Source organism: Geotrypetes seraphini, chromosome 8 (assembly GCF_902459505.1).
Source record: "Geotrypetes seraphini chromosome 8, aGeoSer1.1, whole genome shotgun sequence".
In the NCBI taxonomy this organism is placed as follows: Eukaryota; Metazoa; Chordata; class Amphibia; order Gymnophiona; family Dermophiidae; genus Geotrypetes; species Geotrypetes seraphini.
The window spans coordinates 29557308-29583789 of record NC_047091.1 but is presented as its reverse complement, the minus strand read 5'-3'; the positions used below and the strand labels follow the sequence as shown (position 1 = coordinate 29583789).

The following is a 26482-nucleotide window of genomic DNA, read 5'->3' as shown; positions in this document are numbered from 1 at the left end:
TAGTAAATGCAGATTTAGTGCTGCATCTTTTGAGGGTGTCCTCACTATTTTACGAATGCAGGTTGTATGTCGCTGATTGTCCAGCTCCTCTTATTGTAAACCGCCTCGAACTACTATGGCTTTGGCAGTATATAAGAATAAAATTATTATTATTATTATTATTATTAATGTTCCCATTGGCATATGGCTCCTGCGGCTAGTTAACGCGGGACCAGTTTAGGAGACAGAAAGTGGTACTGCGTTAAAAGTACGCTGTCTGGGTAGAGTGTGGAATCTGCTCCGCAGAGTGCCTGCGTTCAAATGTTTCTATTGATATTGTGACTGAACAATTAAACAGTCAAGATGGGTTCGATGATCAAAGTGATTTAACCCAGCCAGAAATGGCTCCAAGACAGTTAAATTACTTGAGCGAAGTTGTCCAATGATACTGAGTGATGCTGAATTACTTAGTGCCATTGAATATCACTGCAGGCCGCTCAACTACTGTGGATTGCAAGCTCTTTAGAGCGGGGACTGTCTGTTCCATGGTGTACAGGGCTGCGTAAGCAGTATTAGTAGCAGGGGCAGCCCTATAATGAGGCCAAACAAAGGTGGCGGCCTCAGGAGGCACTATTGAGGGAGCGGTAACTTGCTGCCGGCCAGCCTACCTGGTTGGCTCTCTCTGCCTTCCCGGCATCTAATGCTTTCACCCTTCTTCCCCCCAATCAGTATTTTCCCCATTCTCCCCTCCCCCCCCCCAATCTAGCTTCAATTTGTTGTAAATGTTGCCGGGCAGCAGTAGCAATTCACAGAGCTATCCTGCTGCCGGTCCGGCATCTTACCTCTACTGCGTAGGCTTGGTAAACCCGGCTTATGTTAGAGACACCTACAATGTAGACACAATCTGTTAGAGTCGCCTAATGCGTGATTGACAGTGTTGACTTATCTCAAGGATGTGTTTTACTTTTTAAGCAGATTTTTCATGAGCAATTTAGAACCCAGCCCTCATAGTTCTTTGCATTTCCAGGAAGAACCCTATGTCATGCTTCGGAAGTCTGACAAGCCTCTTTCTGGTAGTGACCGCTTTGAAGGTTACTGCATTGATCTTCTGAAGGAACTGGAACGCATCCTTGGATTTACCTATGAAATCCGTCTAGTGGAAGATGGGAAATATGGCGCTCAAGACGAGAAGGGACAATGGAACGGCATGATTAGAGAGCTCATTGACCATGTAAGTCACGGTTATTTTCAAACTCTGCTGAGGCTGTGTGAGATATTAATGTCTGCTATATTTAATGGGGCAAGAAAAAAATACCGGCCCTATTAATTTGTTCTGCAGAAACATTGAAAATGGCAACAGCTACAAAACGCTGGGCCCCCCTTGGTCTTCCCATTTGTACTTCCTGATTGTGTTGACATAGGTCTTACATGACATGTGATATCCTCCAACTAATGAACTTCCAGGTCTACCACTGCCCACTTCCTGTTGTCTCCAGTGGAGGTATGGTTTGGGAGGGACTAGGGCTGGCTTATGATTTAGATATTTTCTGCAATAATTGAACATTTTAGAAAACGTCCAGGGCACAATTTTGGACATTTGAGGCTAGACCTATTTTAACAATGAATAAATGCCTAAAAGGTGTCCAAACTGACCAGATGACCACTGGAGGGATGAAAGTATGACCCCTCCACATTTTCCCAGTGATCACTGACCCCATCTCACCCCCTCACCTTCGTCTCCACACCCCCCCCCCGCTCTTTCCTCAATTCCTCCTGCCGCACACACTTCCTTGCTCCTACCCCAATCCCGCCTGCCACGTACACCCCCCTTCCCTTCCCCCATACCTCTAGTTGAAGTTGTTGCTCGCGGCGGTCAACAATGTGCTCCTTGCGACCCCATCAGCTCTCTCTCTGACGTCACTTCCTATGCACAGCACCTGGAAGTGATGTCAGCAGGAGAGCCGACGGGGTCGTGAAGAGTATGCTGTTGACCGCCAAACAACGTCTTCAACTAGAGGTATGGGGGAAGGGGAGGGGGTGCGCGCAAGAAGGAGAGGAATGGGAAGAGGCGGGGGCGGAGAGGAAGAGGGGTGTTGGCGCCCCCACCAACATGGTGCCCATGGTGGACCGACCCCCTTGCCCCCCCCTTTCTACGCCAATGGCATACAGTTTTTTTCAGTAGGTTTTGGATGGCTCACTATACAATATATGAGGGTTATGGTGAGATACGTACCTGGGCCTTTTCATATGAAGTTCTGTGCGGCCAGTCTAGTAAACATGCTACCCCTCCTACATCCCAATGGCTTGCTTTCTGTGTTTTTCTTTTGGATGTGTGTGTGTGTGTATATGTGTTATTTTTTTAATGGTTCAAAATGATAGACATACTGAGGGCAAGAACATGTGAGAAACTGCCATTTTTGAATCAAAATAAAGTATCGACGTTTTTCTGTTTTGAAAATGGTCATGTTTACTACTGGATTTTTGTGCATCTTCTGCAAAACTTCCAAACTCAGATTTGGATGTCATATCGAAAACACCCCTTCATGCCAGAGAGGCATTTCTTATCACTCTTTTGCTCAAGTCAAAACAGAGGGGGCCGATGCAGTAAGCTTGCATAAAAGGAGGGGTTTTCAATCCAGTTTTCAGGACCAACCTAGGCATTCAGGTTTTCAGGATATCCACAATGAATATGCATGAAATGGATTTGCATAGGATGAAGGTACCACATGCAAATGCATTTCATGCGTATTCATCATAGGTAATAATGAAAACCTGACTGGTGTGTGCTGAGGTTGAGAACTTCTGAGTTAGATCTCTGCACTGAAGGTTTAGCACATGGACATCTAATGGAAACATTAATATTCATAAGAACATAAGAGTAGCCTTACTGGGTCAGACCAATGGTCCATCAAAACCAGTAGCCCATTTTCACGATGGCCAATCCAGGTCGCTAGTATGTGGCCAAAACCCAAAGAGTAGCAACACTCCATTCAGAATCCTAAAGAATAGCAAGATTCTGGAATCCCAAAGAGTAACAATAGTAACATAGTAACATAGTAGATGACAGCAGATAAAGACCTGAATGGTCCATCCAGTCTGCCCAACCTGATTCAATGTAAATTTTTTTTTTTTTTTTTTTCCTTCTTAGCTATTTCTGGGCAAGAATCCAAAGTTTTACCCGGTAGTGTGCTTGGGTTCCAACTACCGAAATCTCTGTTAAGACTTACTCCAGCCCATCTACACCCTCCCCAGCCCATCCTCCACCAAACGGCCATACAGACACAGACCGTGCAAGTCTGCCCAGTACTGGCCTAGTTCAATATTTAATATTATTTTCTGATTCTAAATCTTCTGTGTTCATCCCACGCTTCTTTGAACTAAGTTACAGTTTTACTCTCCACCACCTCTCTCGGGAGCGCATTCCAGGCATCCACTACCCTCTCCGTAAAGTAGAATTTCCTAACATTTCCCCTGAATCTACCACCCCTCAACCTCAAATTATGTTCTCTGGTTTTACCATTTTCCTTTCTCTGGAAAAGATTTTGTTCTACGTTAATACCCCAAGGTCCCTCTCTCCGTCCGTGCATATCAGCTTCTCTCCTCCCAGCATATACGGTTCCTTCCTATTATTAATCCCCAAATGCATTACTCTGCATTTCTTTGCACTGAATTTTAATTGCCAGGCATTAGACCATTCCTCTAACTTTTGCAGATCCTTTTTCATATTTTCCACTCCCTCTTCGGTGTCTACTCTGTTACAAATCTTGGTGTCATCTGCAATAGATTCTGGAACCCCAAAGAGTGCAACATTCCATGCAATAGATTCTGGAACCCCAAAGAGTTCAACATTCCATGCAGAATCCCCAAAGAGTAGCAACATTCCATGCTACCGATCCAGGGCAAGCAGTGGCTTCCCCATAATAGACTATGGACTTTTCCTCCGGGAAATTGTCCAAACCTTTCTTAAAACCAGCTACGCTATCCACTCTTACCACAACCTCTGGCAACGCGTTCCAGAGCTTAACTATTCTCTGTGTGAAAATAAAATTTCCTCCTATTGGTTTTAAAAGTATTTCCCTGTAACTTCATCGAGTGTCCCCTAGTCTTCGTAATTTTTGACAGAGTGAAAAATCGATCCACTGGTACCCGCTCTACTCCACTCAGGATTTTGTGGACTTCAATCCTATCTCAGCCGCATCTTTTCCAAGCTGAAGAGCCCAAACCGTTTGTCTTTTCTCATGCTCAATTTGTGTTTGCTGATGCAGTAAGCTGAATATATGCCAAATTGATGCACACAGGAAGAGCACACTGGACACACGTGCAAAATTCTACACTAAGGACAGCTAGTACTGTGCGCGCATCTGAGTAATAAAACAAGTATTTGGAACACATCTACAAGTGCGCTGGAATGTTATTCTGCACATAAATATTAAGATCACAAAGCTTTCTTTGCATAAAACTTATGTAAGGCTAATATTTATGCACAGTCTAGCAAATGGGCAGATACGATTTCTTTTTCTGTGCACAGAGCCATCATCTTCCCCATTCTGTCTCTTTTTTTTTAACCAGTTCTCTTCTTGGAGACAACAAAACAAGCCGTGAATACTTATGCTCGCATCGAAAAGAATAAAGGTGCATTAAATCTTCACAGATGCTGCTGCAGAAGACAAACATCAGAGCTGGTGTTCAAGTCCCTGCATTGGGCTTTCCTCATTACCACTGATTTTAAGATGCTGTGCGGTGGTGTCTTTTAACTGCTGGCTTTTCTGCACCAGCCCCAGGGTTAGCAACAAGAGTGCCAAGCGGCGATGTCGTTTGTCTTCAGACACGTTTTCAGTAGAGCCAGCTGAGCAGTTGTCTTGCAGTAAGCATTCAAAGGTCTGTGTGTAAGGGGCTCAGCTGGAAGATAATTTCTGAAGCCTGTAAGCATTCTGTTTGACTTTATTCCATGTCATTTTAGGTAGGAATCTCTCAGTACCTCAAATCTACGCAGGAACCCAGGCATTGGCACCTTTTAAACACCATTCTTTCCTCTGTCCCATTCCAGTCAACGTGGCCCAGCAAGTTTAAATCAAAACGTACCGTGCCCTTAACGATGGTCGCTAAACCTGTTCCAGTCGGTTTAGCGGCCGATTGTCAAAACGGTTCACCGCGGTCTTTCCCGAGCTTTTTAGCAGTCTCTGACTCTGCCGTGCAAATGTAGTACAACGAAGTCATTAATATTAAAATGGAATCATCAATATTCAAATGAGCACTCTGGGTGATTCCCTATTATCGCCATGTGATTCCCCAAGCGCGGTACTGACTTTTGGCGAGCAAAAAATTCACTGACTGCTCTGGAAGTGCCAGTACTGTGAAAATCGCATCTCAGGCATGTGTTTCTGGCTGTGGCCCATGATAACATACAAGATTCACATGAATTATTGTAGATTTTTCTTTTTTGGTGGGGAGGGAACAAAAGCATTTCTCATGTGTTTCTGGCTGTGGCTCATGATTAAATTCGTCAGCAAAAACAGTGGTTGCCAAAATAGTGGTATGACAAAATAGTGGACAAGGCAACCACTGTTTTTGCTGACGATTTTGTAGAAGATTTACATCCCTTGGAAGATATTTATATCTATAGTGCAGATTTATTGATTTCATGATTAGATTCAACATAAAACAAAGTACAAAAAGCCCGTGAATTATAGGCGTTTGCGAGCTGCGCATCTTTTGTGCTACAAGAGCGTACGGCATTATGGATGGTGATTCTTATCCTCGCGCTTTCCACGTTGTCCCAATGAGAAGATATGCAAAGAGACCCGAAGATGATGATGGCGGCGTTGCTTTTACCGGCGCATGCCGCACATTTAAACCTCTTTTCGTGATGTAATCTGCGCATGTGTCGATCGCTATCATCAGCGACTCATCACATGTAAATTTAGCGACCCTTCGCGGAACTCCATGGACCTCATTTGCATGCGTGATTTTTTTTTTTTTTAGAATGACTCGGCTTTTTGAAATCGTTAACAATAACGGCCGTGATAGCGGCCCATCTGTTTTTTTTTCCGGTAAGTTTTGATTGTCTTTCTCTGAGGGCCACTCAAATGACTCAGCACTTTTATGATGAGCCAGCTCTTTTTCACAGCACAACTGTATGACGATAGTACCGTGTTTCCCTGAAAATAAGACACATATATTAATTTTGGGCCCAAACAATTAACTAGTTCTTATTTTTGGGGAAACGCGGTAGTAATCTCCTCAGCACCTTACTACCATAGCTTAAAAATGAATTAAATTATTGGGGATCAATCCTGCTAGCTATGGAATCTGTGCTAGGCCTACAATTAGGTGATTCTTGAGCTCATCTTGCTATTAATTGTTCTGGCAGAACATCTTGCTCATCTTGCTATTAATTTCCTATAGTTCTGGAGCAGCCCAATCATCAAAATATGACTCCCTCCCATCCCCCCCCTGCCGCATCCCCACCGCTTCCATCTCGCCCTCCCATCCGAACCCCACCGACTGCAAGACCGAAATACCTTATTCCAAATGGCGGCAGCAGCAATCTAGACAGGCTGCTTTGCGGCCTTCTCCCACCGGGACGTTCCATGTGCTGCATAATGGGTGCCTTAGAATTTAACGCGCGCTAAATCAGTTAGCACGCCTTAGTAAAAGGACTCCTATGTTTTCTATTATGTTTATTAATTTTTGAACTGCCCTGATGTTATGACAAAGGAAGATATATAAAGCCTAGCGATAAGCATGAATAAGGCTTTTAATATTTCCTGTGCAATAGTCCCTTTTTAAAACTGTGACAGAAACCTAAGATGCTGAGGAAAAAGAGAGCGAGAGCATACCTCCTCCCCCCACCCCTCTTATTTTCCGGAAGGTCATTGGAAATACTTTGATGGCTGCCCGTGAGAACGATGTGCCCTTCAAAAACGACCGAAGGCCTGCAATTCCCATGACTGGCCTGTGGATATTAAATACAGTGGAGTCCAATCACCATTCCTTGATGCCTGATAATAGCTCTAAAAGTTTCCTTTTTTTTTTTTTTCCCTTTCTCCCCCACTACATTGTCCTGTCACTCATCATCTGTAGGCCGCTTTCCCGTTTGGTGTTGTCCTTAATTTGAAAGTCTCATTCGATCACAGCTCCCCAAAAAGATCTAGGCCTCGGTTATTTGTCTTCATATGATGGAGCTTTTTTTTTTCCATGTCACGATCAGAGAGTGCTAGGGAGGCAACGCTTAACAATGATTAATAATCAACCTTATCCACCGCAGGAAGTTTAGTAAAGGTTAGGAAAATTAACGCTCTTATATTCAGGAACAATTCTGTTATCTGATTACCAGGCACATGGGGGAAATGAAAACAAGTATGCTGAATTAGTTATGTTTTTCTTTCTCATTCCATATCTAATCAAATACCAATAGGGAATAAATTTAGCACAGATTTGAAATTTGTCAGCAGCAGTGGGCATTCAACAAGGCTTTCACTCTGTTGGGACGTGCACGGTTCCCTGATTATTTTATAAAAAGGTTCTGCTGAACTCAAAGTCTTTTGTAAAATATGTGTAAAGAAATCATGCAAGGTAGGTCCAGATTTACCCGGAGATGTCCTCTTTTTAGAGGACATATCCGGGCGTCTGGACAGATTTTCAAACCCCGGCACTTTGTCCGGGGTTTTGCAAAGCTTCCACCTCGGGATCGCAGCGGGATGTAATGCAGTGGTGTCACGTGCATGTGCATATGTCAAGTGAGGTCAGTCCAATGACCGGTAGAATAAAAATGTAATTTTCTGGAAATAGCCAGATATTTCTAATTGTAATCCGCCTAGAACTGAAAAGTTAAGGCAGCATAGAAGTCAATAAATATAATGCAAATGTAAGTGAACAAATTTGAGGAGAGAGGCTTCCGGGAAGTAGAAGCAGTGGGGTGGTGGGGAAAGAAGGCAGGGCCATGAAGACTTCAAACCCTCCCCCCCCCCCAGCTGCCAGAACAATAACGGCTGCAGTGCAAGATAGATGAGGTGGGTTTGTGGGAAACTTATGTGGCTGGATAGGTCTTAATTTTAAAAGAAGCAAAAACAAATGAAATCTTATTCTTTCTTTTTTCATTTAATTCTAAAAATGAAATTCACACAAATGCACGTTCCTAACGGTGGCTGGATGGACATAATAGTCACTTGGGTTGCTAGCCTTTTCCCTGTTTAAGTGACTACGCTGGACCTGGTTTCATGCTTATATACCACCACCCCGACGCGCCAAACACAGTCGTATTGCCCGCAAAGTGGCATGCCAGACGGTGAAAATGAAATGGCAGAGAAATTGCTAGTGGCATTAGACCAGGCTGCTGACTGGTGGTAACGCACGTGCGCTGTAAATTGGTCTCAGTAACGTGTGGCCTGTGCCTCTGCCATAAAGCATGAATTAACACGGACAAGGGGCCCCTTGTTGACCGTAAAGACAATGCCTTCTGTCTAACTCTTTGAACACGATCTGCTATAGAGGTTATGTGACAAAGCTTGTTAGATTGGAAATGAGTACACACTGCCACTGGACCTCCCAGGGCATTATGGAAATCCAATCCAATCTTTAATTTTATATATTGATTCATCCTACAAGAGGGCTTGACTCGGTTAACAAAATGTTAACAAAAAATATACAACGAATTGGACAAAACCTTATCTTCTAGAGTTATTAACTTGAAGAAGGGGAGACATGTACTGGATGAGCAGTCCCGTCTGGTGACAGACATGAGACAAACTTTCATCTCTAGAAACGGTAGAGGTCTGCAACCCACTTGAGCCTGGATAAAGTCAAATTTATTTACTGGGATTTTTTAACTGCCTTTTCATGAAGAGATTTTCCAAAGTGGTTTATAATTAGGGTTACCAGACATTCGGATTTCCTTTTCAGGACGTGTCCGTGGGTCCAGATGGCTTTGCAAAACCCGGCACTTTGTCCGGGTTTTGAAAAGCCTCCTCAGATCACGTCGGGGAGGGAGGAGCAGGCAGCGGGGAGGGGGGACTAGGTAGGGACTGGGGGTGGGATTAGGGTATTACAAGGTGGGGACGGGCAGAACTGGATGGGCCTGGGGGCGAGTTTAGGGGGTCTGGATTTTCCGATTGGAAAATCTAGCAACCCTATTTATAATGCATTGACTAGTAAGCAGGTACTCTTAAGTATTAGCCCTATTTGTCATGGCAAACTCATAATCTAGCCTAGGGCAATGGAAGGATAAGTGACTTTCCTAAGGTCACAAGGAGCAGCACTGAGATCAAACTCACAACCTCAGGGTGCTGAGGCAGCAGCTCAAACCATTAGGCCGCTGCTCCCCTCCATTCAATACCAGCAGGAAGTCATATATACAGTCTTGGAAGCTCTATTCCGTCATTATTTAGTTGTAAACGGTATAGAAATTCTTAAAATAAACAACGATTAAGCTTGCTCAATGGGAAATCTCCCGGATGATATTCAAAATGACTTAACCAGCTGGAAATAGCCGGCGACTGGTTAAATTGCTTGTTCGCAGCTGTCATGTACTATTTTCAAAGAGAATGCACAATTTGTAAATGATACACATGATTAGCAGCAAACGGGGAAAAACTCCCCTGCCGAGAGAGCGAAATTCAGCGTTAGCTGGGTCGATTCCATGGTCAGCTGCGACAGGCATGGAATTTCCAGCCTATAATTAGCTGCTTTTAGCTTAGCCGGCCAAACTAGCGTTCATCGGCTGTCCAGCTAACTTATAGGGCCCAAAAATAAACCTGCTTTTTGTGTGAGCTAATCTAGCCATTCAGCTTAACAGGTCAGCCAATAAATATAGGTGCTAATTGGCTATGTCACATGACAACGCTGGTAACCTGGGTAGCTGCTAAGGCAGGGGTAGGGAACTCTGGTCCTCGAGAGCCGTATTCCAGTCGGGGTTTCAGGATGTCCCCAATGAATATGCATTGAAAGCAGTGCATGAAAATAGATCTCATGCATATTCATTGGGGAAATCCTGAAACCCCGACTAGAATATGGCTCTTGAGGACTGGAGTTCCCTACCCCTGTGCTAAGGGTTAATATTCTGCAGAAAATGTCTTAAAAAAAAAATCGGATCATTTTCATTTGCTAATGACATGGGATAAGCCATCGACACTTCCTGTAATTGCAAATGACAGCCCACCCCTAGTTTTAGAAACACAGATACACCTGGCTCTCATATGGTCTCTTGCCTTTCTTTCACCGATCCCTGCTTTCCCCTTCTCTGACCCACCCTTCCCCCTTTTTGCTCTGGCCATTTAAAGGTTTGCCTACTTGCAGATAGGAGCGAAGCTAGGAGCTCATATGGACATTTTAGGTTTAAAGGCTTGCGTTTTCCAAATCTGAGCTCAAGGTGAGTCTCGGGTCGGCCTGGCATGTTAAATTTCTCATCCTGCGAAGCACACCATACTAACAGAGCCCTGAGTGTGCTAGAATGAGGAGTTTGTAATTCAGGGCTGCTTCGCTTCCCCTCGTGGCTTGGAGTTAGTCGATCCAGAAGGGCAAAATGGCAGAGAAATAATGTATAGCAAAAATCTGTATATTAATGCTTTCAATTTGCCCTACACTCTTGATTAATAAAGCCATTTGAATGTCGTTTATCTATGTTATACAAGTGATGTGATTTATTTTGCCGTACACTTGCTGTAGCTGGGGAATGAAAGAACAGGAATATTGTTTCGCTACCTCAGCTGTTTAAGAGAAGCTATTAAATATTTGCAAAGCTATTCTAGCAGATTCAGCTGCTAAGTAATTTCCTTATGTATTTGTTATGGGGACTATTTAATGTTTATAAACCGCCTCTCAAATAAAATCGAAGCGGTTTACAATCAAATCTGAATATTGAAAGGAGCTACAAATTCATTATGGGAAAGTATTAGAAAGGGAAAGAGAGAAAAGGATAAGAGAGGGAGAGAGGAAAACCACCAAAATTGATGAAAAAATATGCCAGAAACTCATTGAATTCAGCCCTCCGAGCCAAACGCAAGCTTAAAAAGGTACGGTATGACTTTAACAAGCTATGAAAGCTTGGGTAAGAAAGTTCCCTGCACCTGCCACAGATGCCTAAAATGTAGGCGGCCTGTCTCAGGGCTTGTGTTAAGAAAACGTACGTCCCTATTGGCTGGTTAGACAGGGGTTGGACGCCTACCGCTGCCTAAAATCAGGACGCCGTTTATAGAATTTGCTCCACTCTCTACTGGATTTCTGAACGACTTTCCCAAAACATTCAAACTCAGCCGGCCTATTGAAAATGCCACTCCATATGTATTACACTCCTGATGGTCAGGACATTTCATTTGTGAACTTGGGTCTGTTTATGAATGCACAAGATGCAAGCTTGACCTTTGGCCTGCCTCCCTATCGGCTAATTTGTTGAAAACTACTAAAATAGTGTGTGGTCTTCATCATAAGGCGTATGGCAGGGTCTCAAAGTCCCTCCTTGAGGGCCGTAATCCAGTCGGGTTTTCAGGATTTCCCCAATGCATGAGATCTATGTGCATGCACTGCTTTCAATACATATTCATTGGGGAAATCCTGAAAACCCGACTGGATTGTGGCCCTCAAGGAGGGACTTTGAGATCCCTGGCGTATGGGGACAGACTTAAGGATCTCAATCTATATACTTTGGAGGAAAGGCGGGAGAGGGGAGATATGATACCTACGTAATGTAAATGCGCATGTGTCGAGTCTCTTTCATTTGAAAGGAAGCTCTGGAGTGAGAGGGCATAGGATGAAGTGAAGAGGTGGGAGGCTCAGGAGTAATCTCAGGAAATACTTTTTTACAGAAAGGATGGTAGATACATGGAACAGTCTCCTGGAAGAGGTGGTGGAGACAGAGACTGTGTCTGAATTCAAAAGGGCCTGGGATAGGCACATGGGATCTCTTGGAGAGAGGAAGAGATAATGGTTACTGCGGATGGGCAGACTGGATAGGCCATTTGGCCTTTATCTGCCATCTATGTTTCTAAGACACCCTATTCATTTGTTAGGTAAAAAGGGAATAAAATGCCTGCAAGGCTCTCTCTTCTTTCCTCTCCCCCAACTCCAGGGCCACGAAGGCTGCTTCTGCACCATCCTCAGCTCCAGCCATCCCAGGGGTCAGAAGCCAAGCTTTGGGGTTTCTGCATGAGAACGCTTAGAATATGAGAAACCAAGTAAAATCAGGGCAATTCAGAAGCACTACATTTTAAAAGTTAATAATCGTACAGGAACACTTGGGTTTAGGCAAAGAATTATAGAAATTCGATGAAAATGAAATACAGCCGTTCTTTGCTTTCTCTCTCTCTTTCTCTAATTAGTGGGATGGAAGCCAAAATGCATGCCTGGAATTTGAATAGTTTAACAAACTCTGCACACAGTTATAAAAGAGTGTTTCACAGTACAAGACCTCAGTATTGAGTCCCTCTCAACACTTGAACTCAATTCAGTATCTACAAACATCAGTGTATAATAGAGATAAACTTCAGGAGTAAAATGGCTGCAAAGTTTGTCCTTTTCCCCTTTATCATCAGCTTTCTGGATAGTGCCAAGGCCAGTGACTTAGCTGGGACTGAATGGACCCTGGATGGAAGAATTAAGATGAGCCCCTCCCTACTCTAGAAACATGACGGCAGATAAAGGCCAAATGGCCCATCCGCAGCATCCACTATCTCCTCCTCTACCTATTGGCCAAGGCTCTTGACATTTGCATCTCCTCTTCTTATAGGCTAAGGCTCTTTACACCTGCATTGTGAGGTCATAGAGCTTTATAGTTATAGGAACATAGAAACATTATGGCAGATAAAGGCCAAATTGCCCATTCAGAGCATCCACTATCTCCTCCTCTCCCTATTGGCTAAGTCTCTTAACATTTGCATCTCCTCTTCCTATAGGCTAAGGCTCTTTACACCTGCATTGTGAGGTCATAGAGCTTTATGGTTATAGAAACATGATGGCAGATAAAGGCCAAATGGCCCATCCACAGCATCCACTATCTCCTCCTCTCCCTATTGGCTAAGGCTCTTAACATTTTCATGTCCTTTTTCTATTGGCTAAGGCTCTTAACATTTGCATCTCCTCTTCCTATAGGCTAAGGCTCTTTACACCTGCATCGTGAGGTCATAAAGCTTTATGGTTATAGAAACATGATGGCAGATAAAGGCCAAATGGCCCATCCGCAGCATCTACTATCTCCTCCTCTCCCTATTGGCCAAGGCTCTTAACATTTGCATCTCCTCTTCCTATTGGCTAAGGCTCTTCACACTTGCAATGTGTTATGGTTATAGAAACATGATGGCAGATAAAGGCCAAATGGCCCATCTAGTCTTCATCAGAGGGTGCTCTCTGATTTAGCTCACGCTAACTGTGTTAGCTCATGCTATTAGTATGCGCTAAACACTAAGACGTTCTTAGGAATATAATGGGCATCTTAGAATTTATCGTGCACTGATCATTAGCACGCACCAACGTGGTTGGCGCCTCAATATGAATTTGCTCCTTATGACTTAATTGACTATTAACTGGCTGTAACGGTCAATTATTGGCTAGAATTAAAGTAAATTGGTATTAATTGGTGGTGACGGGACTAAAGCGCGTGAGACAATCGTGCGCAGACAAATGAACACAGACAAATGCGCGCAGGACGTCAGTGCGCCGGATTAAAAGTTAAATTTAAAGCGCTCCGAGGGGAGTGAGGGTTAGGATTAGGGTTTACTTAGAAGTGTTGGTGCTGCCTTTAGGGGGGAACCCCCACACACACACTTACAGAGGAAACTGTAATTTTTCCCTTTAACAGGGAAAAATTAAAGTTTCCTCTGTAATGGGAGGGGGGGGTTACCCCCTCCCGAACCCTCCAACGGCAGCGCCAACACTCCCAAAACCCCCCTCGAAGTACTTTATATTTAACTTTTAATCTGGTGCTCTGACGTCCTGTGCGCATTTGTCTGTGCTCATTTGTCCGCGTGCGATTGTCCCTAATTGGGAGTTATGCCCATAACTACCCTTAGACAATATGCTATAAATTGCACACTCAAATTCCCAAGTGCATAACTTCAAGGAGGGTATGGACTTGGGAAGAGAATGGACAGGTCTGGGGCATGTCAAGTAGTTAAGTGCGTGCGAGTTATAGAATTTACAGTTAGGCATAAACATTTGCACACCAGCCATTGAGCTAGCGTAAGTGCTCACACCTAGAGTTAAGTGTGTGTACTGTAAATATGAATTTAACGATAATATTCTAGAATGGCCATAGATGATCTATAGAGAATTACCCCCAATTGACCTGTGAAATCTGCCCATACCTACCATATACCAACCCCTCCTCTCTTTAGAACTAGGGTTGCCAGATTTTCTGATCGTAAAATCTGGACCCATGGCCCCACCCCCAGGTCCACCCAGTTCTATCCAGCCCCGCCCTATTCCACCCAAGTCATGCCCCTTCTATCCCAACCTCTTCTCATGCTCGGAGCCGCATCAGGGAGGGCATCTGCGCATGGGCAGATATGAAGCGATATCACTCGCATGTGCGCATGTGTGCAACATCACCGCATTGCATCTGCGCATGCGCAAATGCCCTCCTGATGCCGTCCCGAGCTGGAAACTTTTCAAAACCCCCACAAAAGTGCCGGGTTTTGAAAAGCCGTCCGGACATGTCCTCTAAAAAGAGGACATGTTCAGATAAATCCGGATGTCTGGTAACCCTACTTAGACCCTATCTGCCTTCCCCAGACGTTCTTGAGTTCAGATGCATGGCAGTTTTCCAGTTTCTATCATTATTTTTTTGTAGTTGTACAGTGATTTTGAGGTTTGATTTTTCTCTAATAAACAGAAGATGATGGCATTAGTCATCTATCGTGATATGGATGGATTATGAGACCCCCCTGCTACCATTCGGTATTAGGCAGTGATGTGCCTGTGAGTACTGAAATGAACTTCCTAGGGATAAAGTTGGATTGAAGTTTGAATAAGTGTCTCCACTTTAGTAAGATTGGGTGGGTTGCATTTTATAATGCTACCTACCCAATGGGCTTCGGTGGCAACTCCAGTAGTTGGAACCTAAGAACAGTACTGGGTAGACTTCTAAGGGCCTATAGCCCAGAAATAAAAAAGAAAAAAGACATTTTAATTTAATCATGGAATTGTAATATGTGTGATCACAGGGCGGACTGGATGGACCATTCAGGTCTTTATCTGCGGTCATTTCATTTACTGTGTTACTAATTTTTACGTCTGTTGTGTCTGTTTTTGGAACTGGGTGATTTTAGAATGATAGTTCAGAACCTGATTTTTTTTTTTTTTTGCTATGATTATTGCAGTATAATTTATGGAAATCTGCCCAGGTCTGCTGTTTGGAAGAGCTCCGTTGAGTTTTTGATTCATTTTAAGTTATTGTTGCTGTTTTTTTAATTCTATAGGAATTGTCTTTTGCCTCTAGTCCTAGTATAATGGTCTTCTCAGCCAGTCTACCAATGTTCACAGCATACATCAGTATTGACATCATTTTGTGAGGGGAGGGGAATGAGATGGACAGTGCGGTTCTAGGCTTTTCCTTTTAAGTCTTTCTGCATTGTGGAATTCACTGCCCAAATGAGATGCAAATGATTAAGGATCTGGTGTTCCGATGGCAGCCGAAAGCTTATTTGTTATGTGTAAAGTCTTCTTTGCCACGCCTTCAAATTGTTCTGTTATGATGTTTGTATTTGATTTTATGTGTTATGGTGTTTGTTTATTTGTTATATTGTATATGTTTGTTCTTATTTTGTTACTCAGCATTATATTAATGTTTTAAATTTTAGATATAATGGAAAAAATAAAAGCTTTTCTCAATTGATGACGTGTGAAAAGGAAGTGGTATGTGGTTAAAAAAAAAGCAAGCTATAAGGCAAGGACAAAAAATAGACGAATTAAATTTGGAAGACTTGAATAGTTGAGTCAGCGCCATGCATCATTTTAACTTGAGAAATAGGTATCACAAGCTGAGTTCTGTAATCTTAATTCAGAGGTGAAATTAATACTGGCACAGTGCATAGGCTTCTCTGTGTATTTTCCATCCTCAGCTGGCCAATGTTATGAACCTCATTGCCAGATTCTAAACTAGTTTAGGGGAAATGGCTTTTCTGTCTCTTCGATTGATATCAATGGGGAATGCAAATAGTGTATTTTGGAGACATGATATGCAGTTTGATGATGACAAAATTCCTTCCGAATCGCATCATTTTTCATGCCAATCGTTGTAGTATACTATTGGAATTAAGGGCATCAAAACTTGTCATGATGATGTTATGGTCCGGTGATCATTTCTCCATAACTAGATGTTCTTTGACACCATTAAAATGAAGGGGGTAATCACCTCTGTAACATCTGGTTGTCATGTTCTATAGGTATTCTTGACTATCTTTCCTTAAGCACCATAACTGTTGAAGCTATGTCAAGAAATAACGCTTCTTGTTATTGGGGGATGAATATAAAATGTCCCACGTTATGAGGGGGTGCTGAAAAGTTCTCATCCCAACCAAGAAGAGAATGACATGGATATGGTTTAATCAATGAACTGAAACAATGTCAAAATGGAGAATTTTGTTTCTGCAAAAGGCACTTAATGAAATAGGATAACACTCTTTTTAGCTACAGTGGCAAAATAACACTCTGAATTTAGGAAGTTGGTTGGTTGGGCTGAGAACTTTTTAGCACCCCCTTGTATTATGGAAAGCTCTTAGCTCACATGCTAAAAAAAGAAGAAAAACCCCCAGCTTCCTTCATTCCATAGAATTACTGTGAGATCAAAACATTCGAAGGTAATGAAGTACTAGAGACGGTTTGTCCAACTAGGACATGGGGGTTGTATTGTTTTTCAGAAGAACAAGTACCGGTAGCTCTTCCAACTTTCCCATGCAGGGCAGCACTTGGTTACTGACATTATCCCACAGGCTAAGAAAAAATTCCAAGAAATACACAGTGCCAGCTCTGACCATGAACATTTTGGAGCCACGTCCTCTTGAGAACCTTGAAAACACTCATGTTCAGTTTCTTTCTGCCCAGAGGAGCTTTGTCTTGTGAATTGCTCACGGAACAATAGTGAAGCAGTACCAAGCCAACGTGGGAACCTAGTGCTAAAACACGAGCCTAGCCAATGAATGGTGTCTGCTAAGTCATCTACCTATCTGATTTTTCACCCCTCGCTCTTCACTGCCTCTTCTCCTTCTTACCAGTATCCCCAATCACACTGGGGGTCCTGGCCTTAACCTCCTTGCAGCAATTCTATACATTAGATCTTCAATATAGGTGCCAGAAATTAGCCTGTTTAACAAAAGCTCCTTCAGATAGCTGTCTTAAGGGCATGTCTAAGTCTTAAGGGCATGTCTAAGTCATTAGAAAATATTAGCACAAAGCTGCATTTCCTTGGCAAAAGTTACATACACCTACGTATGTCAAGTCAATAACTAAGCACACCCAGCAGTATTCCATAAATTGTGTGCATCTCTTGGTGATATGCCCATGATACGTCATCCACTGCTCCTTCTAAGCTGAGTTGGAGTCCTCCAACTCCATTGCTGCCAGTAGGAGGCAGTGCCTCAATATTGTGTTTTCAATTAGTAAGGAAAGACAAGCTCTGAAGGGTCCGGTCTTACTCTGTAAGCAATCAATGTACTGTAACAACTCTGACAGACTTTTTGCAGCTGATGTTTAATGGCCTTGTGCTAATATGTTGCCATTTAGCACACGGTCATTTTGTTTAAATTACTTTGCAGGTGGGAAGGGCTCCTGCAATTCTGGGCACCATATCTGAAAAATGATATAGTGGGATTAGGAGTTCCATCCCCTTTATCATCTTGATCGCTCTTCTTTGGAAAGACCAAAGAGGTTAGGGCTCCTCAGCTTGGAAAAGAGACGGCTGAGGGGAGATATGATAGAAGTCTACAAAATCCTGAATGGTGTAGGATGGGTATAAGTAGATCGATGTTTTAATCTATCAAAAATTACAAAGTCTGGGGAACACTCAATGAAGTTACAGAGTACCGTATTTTCACGTAGATAACGCGCACTCGAGTAAAACGCGCACACGGGTATAGCGCGCGGGAAACTGAAATATATGTTAAAAAAATTTTGTATACCGCGCACACCCGTATACCGCGCATGCTGCCCCGACTCTCCCGTCGCCGCCCAACTCTTCTTTCGCCCGCCCCGACTCTCCTCTGGCCACCCCGACTCTCCTTTCGCCCACCCCGACTCTCCTCTCCCCCTTGAAGTCCTGTCCCCACCCTGAAAGCCTGATGCCCCCCCCGATGTCCGATTCACCCTCCCCGCAGGACCGCTCGCACCCCCACCCCGAAGGACCGCTCGCACGCACCCGCACCCCCACCCCGAAGGACCGCTCGCATGCACTCCCACCCGCACCCGCACCCACACCCTGAAGGACCGCTCGCATCCCCACAGCCTCCCGACCCTCATGTAGAAGCTCCTACCGGTGTCCTGCTGCTTCTTCTTGGCGGTCCCGGCCCTTCTGTGAGCCCTGCGCCTGCGCTGCTTCCTCTTCCGGTGGTCCCGCCCTTTCTCTGACATCAGAGTAAGGGCGGGACCGCCGGAAGAGGAAGCAACGCAGGCGTAGGCCGGGACCGCCAAGAGGAAGCAGCAGGACACCGGTAGGAGCTTCTACATGATGGGGTGGGGGTCGGGAGGCTGTGGGGGTGTGAGCGGTCCTTCAGGGTGGGGGTGTGGGTGCAGGTGGGAGTGCGTGCGAGCGGTCCTTCGGGGTGGGGGTGTGGATGCGTGCGAGCGGTCCTTCGGGGTGGGGGTGCGAGCGGTCCTGCGGGGGGGGTGAATCGGACGTCAGGGGGGGAACTATGTAAAAAAAATTTATATAACGCGCAAGGTTATGCACGGTTTGTAAAATCGTGTATAACGCGCATGTTATATGCGTGAAAATACGGTAATGCTTTTAAAACCAGTAGGTTTTTAACGGTATGGTCAATCACCATGCCAAATAAAACTAATTAAAGCAACTGAGTTAAGTAGCAGGAGGGCATCTACTACCTTTAACTCATGGCACAATTTTTAGAATTAGACCCCAAATGTCCTTGTGAGTCTCCTGTTCATTTAAGCACATCCCCTTTTTAAAGAGGTAAGAACATAAGAATAGCCTTACTGGGTCAGACCCATGATCCATCAAGCCCAGTAGCCCATTCTCACAGTGGCCAATCCAGGTCACTAGTACCTGGCCAAAATCCAGGGAGTAGCAACATTCCATACAGAATCTCAACGAATAGCAAGATTCCAGAATCCCAGAGAGTACCAAGATTCTAGAATCCCAAAGAGTGGCTACTGATCCAGGGCAAGCAGTGGCTTCCCCCATGTCTTTCTCCATAACAGACTATGGGCTATATTTCAACCCCCCAGCTATATGAAGGAAAGGTTTTAAATGATCTCACCAAAAAGCTGTCAAGTTTGCTAAAAGCTTGCCATAGGCATTTTCTTTTTTTTTCCAGATAAATGCACATAAAAATATTTGCAGTGACAACATCTTCACAATAAAGTGACTTTTACAGCTGACTTCAGATCAACTACTCAGAACTGCTGTGCAGTTGGCTTAGAAATTCAGAGGCATGAATCCGTCCCTGGGGAGCTTCAAATGGCCGTTTCCATATGGCAAATAACCGAAATTTTATCCTGTGATTTACTGCTGATCATTACGAGAAATAACCTTATCTATTCATAACGCCGTAGAATGCATGCTTTCTTTGCCACCAGAGGTACAGATAAAATCAAACCAAAATGCCATTTGCTACAGTAGGTACATTAGACTAAGCCAAGCCCAGCTCAATCTTTTTCCGTCTCAGTTAGCCCATAATAGGTAAAGTATCTGCTTCCCTTCTGCAGAAAATAGTTGTGCCATGGCTGATCTGTGTGGCTTATAGAGATTAAAAGTGTATATTTTGCTTTGTGCTTGTCAGACCTCCAAAGCTTACATTATGGGCTGAAAAGGGGACGGTAGTGGCTAGCGTGCGTGGCAATTTAGCGCGCGCTATTCCTTGCGTTAAGGCCCTAACACGCCTTTGTAAAAGGAACCCTAGGTGTAAAACAAGTTGCTGGAGGGGAATGGGTATCAATTATGACTATCTGTGCTGCTGGGCAAGCTGAGCCCATTTGGGCTTCATGTTTCCGACTGAAGGATTTTTTTTTTTTTAAGACTCATTTTAAGAAAAGAAAATTTGAATAAAGTTGATAGGTTATTCCCATCATACTGCAATATGAGATACCCAAAATCTGGAATAAGAACAGGCATGGAAAAGGTTCAGTTTTGCCTTTTTTTTGCGCATTTTTTATTTATTTAAAAAATTATATACCGTATATTAACTATACGGTTTACAAAAATTACGCTCATAACAAGTTGAACACTACATACAGACACAATTGCAGCACAGTTCTCACAAAATAATAATAATAATAAAAACCTAACACAGGAAAGCAAGGAAAGCACTAACAATCAATTGAGTTTTCAACAATTTTTTTTTTTTTTTTTAATATATTTTATTGAGCAAATCAAGAAAAAACACAGAACACAACAAAAGGCAGCCGTGCCAAAAGAGCAATAATACACCACGGCAAACCCTAAGTACAAGGCATCAACAAAGAATACAACAGTCACACAGTGCCATAAAGAATCAAGTGCTCAGAAATGATTTTACAAATATCACCCCAAAGATACCCAACCTCCCCACCCAGCCCCCCCTCCCTCATGGATGGCACAACAAGAAGAAAGATGTCAGAGAAACACAGGTATGGAAAACACAGGTATGTATATGTATGAGTGAGGGAGGAAACAAGCAACAAGCGCCAGAGAGCAGAAAAGAAAGAGGTGCAGTTCCCCATATCCTATGAGTTAAGCAGTAAACTCCTAGAACGATGCGGTAAAGCCGTCCAATAAGCCTCCCAAATCTCCTGAAAACGATCCCAACTACGGGGAACCCTACCGGACACAGCCCGGCGCTCCAGCAAGGCCAATTCAAAGAGTGAACGTTGCCATTGTACCGCCGTTGGGATAGCCTGCTCCCGCCAGCACACCAAAATCGCCCGTTTGGCCAGTAAGAAGGCTTTCTGCACAAACATACGGTGCCCTCCGGACATAGATCCCATCCCATCCAGAACATAAAAAAGAACAATCAAAGGAGAACAAGCTGGCAAATTCGGCACGAAAGAGCGAAGATAAGACCAAACCCAAGACCAGAACCGCTATATACAGGAGCAGGTCCAAAGCATTTGCCCCAACGTGGCTCCAGGAGAGGCACATTTAGGGCAAGTATCCCTATCAGCAAAACCCGCTCGAAAGGCCCGGACTAGTGAAATGAAAGCTCTATGCAAGAACTTATATTCCTGTTCCCGATGAATCATACTCCAAGAAACAGCCGTAATGCTGCCAAAATCATGGGAAAGCACATCCGGCGAGATGTCACTCTGCAAGTCCTGGCTCCAGGCGCGTGCCAAGTGACCAGTCTGAGTATCAGGACACAAGGTCAGTAAGGTCGAGATATAATAGCTCAGCTTAGGGGCTACCGGTTCCCATAAAGCCAGACACCTACCCAAGCGATCAGCACTGTGAGCTGACACCCCCAATGCGTCTAGGCCAGAGATATAATTACGCACCTGAAAGTACCCGAACATATCAACGAGGTCGTATAAGGACTGAAGTTCCGAGGGGGTAAGCAGGCGCCCCCGCTCATGTAGAAGGCCCCCCACTCTTTTAATGCCCCGGGAATGCCAAATACTAAAAGTACGAGTCTCCGAACCCGGAGTAAAGTCCAGATTTCCTACTAAGGGAAGAAACGGTGTCTCACTAAAGTTCAAAGAAAACTTTCTACACAAGAGTTTCCAGCCCCAGCGCATATAGGCCCAGACAACATGAGTCCGTATAGGCAGGGGCAAGCGGATAGAAGGAGCATGAAGAACATACAACCCCGCCACCGGTCCCAACAAATCCTTTTCTAGTGGATAATTTAGGGCAACCGAACTTTCAAGACACCAATCATGGAGAACCCTCAGCCCACAGGCCAAATTAGAGCTGAAGGTCAAGCAGACCAAATCCACCCATAGAGAGAGGTAACATTAACACATGAAGTGGTAGGCGAGGCCTTCTGCCACCCCACAGAAAGGTCCGCAACGCTTTATATAAAACATCCAAATCCCTACGTTTCAGCCTTAAGGGTAAGGTCTGTAGAAGATACAACCATCGAGGCACCAGCATCATATTATACAAATAGATACGCCCGGACAAAGAGAGAGGGAGTGCACCCCAGAGACATAGGAGCTCAACCGTTTTTTTAATTAAGGGCCCCACATTAGCCTCATACAACTGATTCAGAGCGGAAGGTACATAGACCCCTAAATATTTAACCTGGAGAGGTGTCGCTCTCAGTGGGAAAAGAGGCCACACCATATCAATATCAAGATGTAAAGCCATAGCCTCCGATTTAGAGACATTAAGCTTCAATCCAGAGAGCTCCCCAAAACTATGAAAGAGATCCAATAAAGGACCTAGAGCCTTCTTCGGGTCCGTAAGAATAACCATAATGTTGTCAGCAAAAGTCATGCAGCGGATCGACGAGCCGCCCACCTCCACCCCTGAGAGATCCGGATGATGCCGAAGCCGAATCAATAAAGGCTCCAAAAACAAGATGTATAAAAGTGGGGACAACGGGCAACCCTGCCTAGTCCCCCTCTCCAGTCGAAATACTGAGGAGGGACAGCCATTAACTAGCACAGCTGCTGCCGGGTTGGAATACAAGGTTCATAAGGCCTGCAGGAAGAACCCCGAGATCCCATATCTAGCCAATAACGGAAAAAGAAAGGCCCATTCGACCCGATCAAATGCCTTCTCCGAGTCAAAACTAATGACCAGAGAAGGAATTTGACGGTAGTCACAATGTGCCATAGCCAACAAAAGTTTGCGTACATTATGACTCGCCTGCCTGCCCGGCACAAAACCGACCTGATCCTCCTGTATCAAGATGGGCAAATAAGGAGCCAGGCGGACCGCTAACAATTTGGCCAATATTTTTAAGTCCACATTAATAAGGGAAATAGGGCAGTAGGATTCGACCAGGCTATGGTCCTTTCCTGGCTTAGGCAGAACTGTAATAAGAGCCTGATTTGCCAGCTCGGGAAAGGAGCCATGTTCAATGGCCTGATTAAAATAGCGACAAAGCGGGTCCACAATGTAGCCACTAAGAAGCCTGAAAAATTCACCACTGAACCCATCAGGTCCCGGAGATTTAACCAGGGGAAGCCTCTTCACACCTAGAACCTCTTCCCGAGAAATAGGGAGGTTGAAAACCTCACTAGCGGCATCCGGCAAGATGGGTAATGCCAGAGAGTCAAGGAAGTCCTCAATCAACTGGGCCTTATCCACGGACCTCTGCTGTGTAAAGTGTTTGATAATATTGAACAAAAAGGGCCTCCAGCTGCGATTGCTGAGTCACAAGCTGTCCCGGAGCAGAGCACAGTGAAGAGATCAAAGTAGGACCTTTCCACCCCTTAGTCAAATTGGCAAGCATTCGACCAGGCCTATTACCAAACCTATGAAATTTATATTTGGAATAAAATAAAGAATTACGCGCCCGCTTATGCAATAAGGTATTGAAAGCCGTCTGGGCAGTATAGAAGTCATGCCGATGTTGTGTGGTGGGAGAACGAATAAACAACTGATGGCTGAGTTTAACCCTCTTTTCCAAATCCAAAATCTTAGAAGCTATAATCTTTCACTTACAGGAGCTATATTCTATAATGGCTCCCCGCAACACCGCCTTAGCTGTACTCTAAAAAAGGTCCCCATCCTCCACATGCTCCCCATTGAATGAAACAAAATCTCTCCAGGACTTGATCAGAAAGGAGGAAAAATCGAGGTCATGATAAAGAGCTGTAGGAAATCTCCATCTATATCCACCACCCCGATTCCACCCCCCCCCCCAGCAGCAGGTCAAGCCATATCGGAGCATGGTCCGAAATAGCCAAGGCCCCAATAGACGCCCCAGAGACACAGTGAAAAGAAGAACGGGAAAGGAGAGTATAGTCAATCCTAGCAGATGTGTGATGTACCTTAGAAATATGAGTGCAACAATTTTTTTAAATTCATCCTCCCAGCACAGTATCTCAAAATTCCAGGCAACGTATTCCAAAGCTTAGCACCTGCCACAGGTGGCATCGCTGCACCAATCCTAATGTGAGAGCTCGACATCTTACCCTCTAAGCTCAGTTTTATGCTATTTTTCGATCTCAGACACCTTCTAGGCTGAGCAATTTCAAATAATCCTTGCAAAACAACTCGAGAAACATGCAAAACAAGACGCGAAGTCTGATGTATAGTTGAAAGAATTTTTCTTTCTCTTTTGTTTGTTAGGGGTTAAGAACATAAGAACATAAGCATTGCCTCTGCTGGGTCAGACCAGGGGTCCATCGTGCCCGGCAGTCCGCTCCCGCGGCGGCCCCCCAGGTCCATGACCTGGAAGTGTTCCCTACCTAACCTAAAATATCCATACCCCATTCGCTCAATGTCCTGTAAGGTAACTCTATCTGTACCCTGTAATGTGATGGGGAAAAACATGCATTAGAGCCGCTGATTGCATGACTTCTAACTGGAGGTTTTTGCAAACATTTGCCAGCAATGAGCGTGTAAATGACCACAAACTGTGCACTGTCAGAAAAACCCCCCAATGTTTATGTTTATTAAGAGTTTTAAATGCACTACGGTATATCAACAGCATGGTGTACAAAATATATTATTTATTTAAAAATTTATATACCGCATACAACTATGCAATTTCCGTATCACGTACATAAAATCTTGTTTCCCTCCGATTATAACATATAACATAGACATATGTTATATGTCAAGACAACATAATTAATCATCCCTGATATAAAAGGGATACAGCACAAATTCAATCAATTCAGAAGTACAAACAAGCTTTAAATCATGCATTGATGTCAGAAAAGTTCTAAAAGGTGATTATCATCTGAAATACCCCTTAGCATAAGAAGGCATTGGCAAATAATTGAGTTTTCAGCACTTTCTTAAAATTCATCCTCCCCATACAAAACCACAGGATACTAGGCAAGGCATTCCATAGGTCTACGCCAGCTACAGGTATCACTGACGCTCCGATCCTAGCATGCATAGTCGACATTCTACCCTCAAAACTTAATTTCATCCCATTTATGTCTCTAAGCTCTCTTCTCGGTTTATAGATCTCAAAGAATTCTTGTAAGATCTTTGAGGAAGAATGATACAATGTCTGATGTATAATCGCAACAATCTTAAACTGCGCTCTTTTTTGCATAGGTAACCAGTGTAGTTTCTTCAACACAGGCGTTATATGGGTACTCCTAGGAACCCCTGTGATCAATCTTGCAGCGGAGTTGATAAGTATTTGCAAAGCCCTCAACTTCCCTTTCACAACTCCTAAGTACAGGGAATTACAATAATCCATCCTAGTCAGGATCAACGTCTGAACCACAGTAGAGAGATCATGTGCTGGAAATATTGGCTTCCATCTATAAAGCATTCGAATTTGCATGTATCCCACCTTGATTATTTTAAATATTTGGTTTTCCATTGTCAAACAGCTCTCTAAGCACACTCCCAGGTCAGTCATCTCCTTTTATACCGCATTTTTTTCCCCCATAACAGCCACATTTTTCAACTCAAAATTGTCTCTTTGACCTTTCACCACCATGCCTTCTGCTGTGATGTATTTGTCTGTACCTTTTATTATGATTTTGTATGTGTTTACTGTTCCCCGCTTAGATTTGTGGATAGGCGGGTTATAAATAATTTTAAGTAAATAAATAAAATAGGAAAGCAAAAGAAAAAAGACAATTAAAAGAAGCACAAAAATGAATTTTTTTTTTTTAAAAACCCTCTTTTACCAATGCATAGCATGGATTTTAGTGCCAGTTACCGCCGCTGCTGGCGCTAAAACCCATGCTACGCGTTAGTAAAAGAGGGGGTATGTTAATTTAATCTAAAAAAAGGCAAATGTGTGGCAGCAATCTGGAGCTCACTGCAAAGTACCCCCCCCCCTTCCTGTCAAGGGAGTGAGCAGTGATCAGCTCATGAAATGAGAGGAAGAGAGGCATTTAAACAAAATCTGCTGTCAAGTGAGTGGTCACCACTACCTCCCCCCCCCCACAAAAATTCACAATACCTTTCCCACCCCCCAAGTTAAATGTGCCAGTCACCAATCCTCCAACTTCTCTGAATGTCTCCTGATCCTCCAACTCCCCGATCCGGCCCATCCCCAAATCATAGGGTATATCCCTAGTGTCTAGTGGCGGCCCCCACCTCCTGAGCTCCCCAGATCTCTCCCCCTCAGCACACCTTCATGAAGAGGCGGAAGTGATGCTCACTCACCCCTGTGTTTGCACTGCAATCTTGGAAAATGGCAGAACCCGATTCAGCATGGGGGAGTCCTGGGACGCTCTTCGTGGACTCAGCCTGCCAAATAAGGAAAATGACGTTAGTCAT

At 44.0% G+C, this 26482-nt stretch overlaps 1 protein-coding gene across 1 annotated transcript in view; it reads left to right on the top strand.

Annotated features, from left to right (window-relative positions):
* Positions 1-26482, top strand: part of GRIK3 (glutamate ionotropic receptor kainate type subunit 3) — a 320591-nt gene that overhangs the window by 229177 nt on the left and 64932 nt on the right. The window contains exon 10 of the mRNA XM_033956508.1: positions 1007-1210. Coding sequence (XP_033812399.1) covers positions 1007-1210 — 204 coding nt within the window. The remainder of the gene's footprint in view (positions 1-1006; positions 1211-26482) is intronic.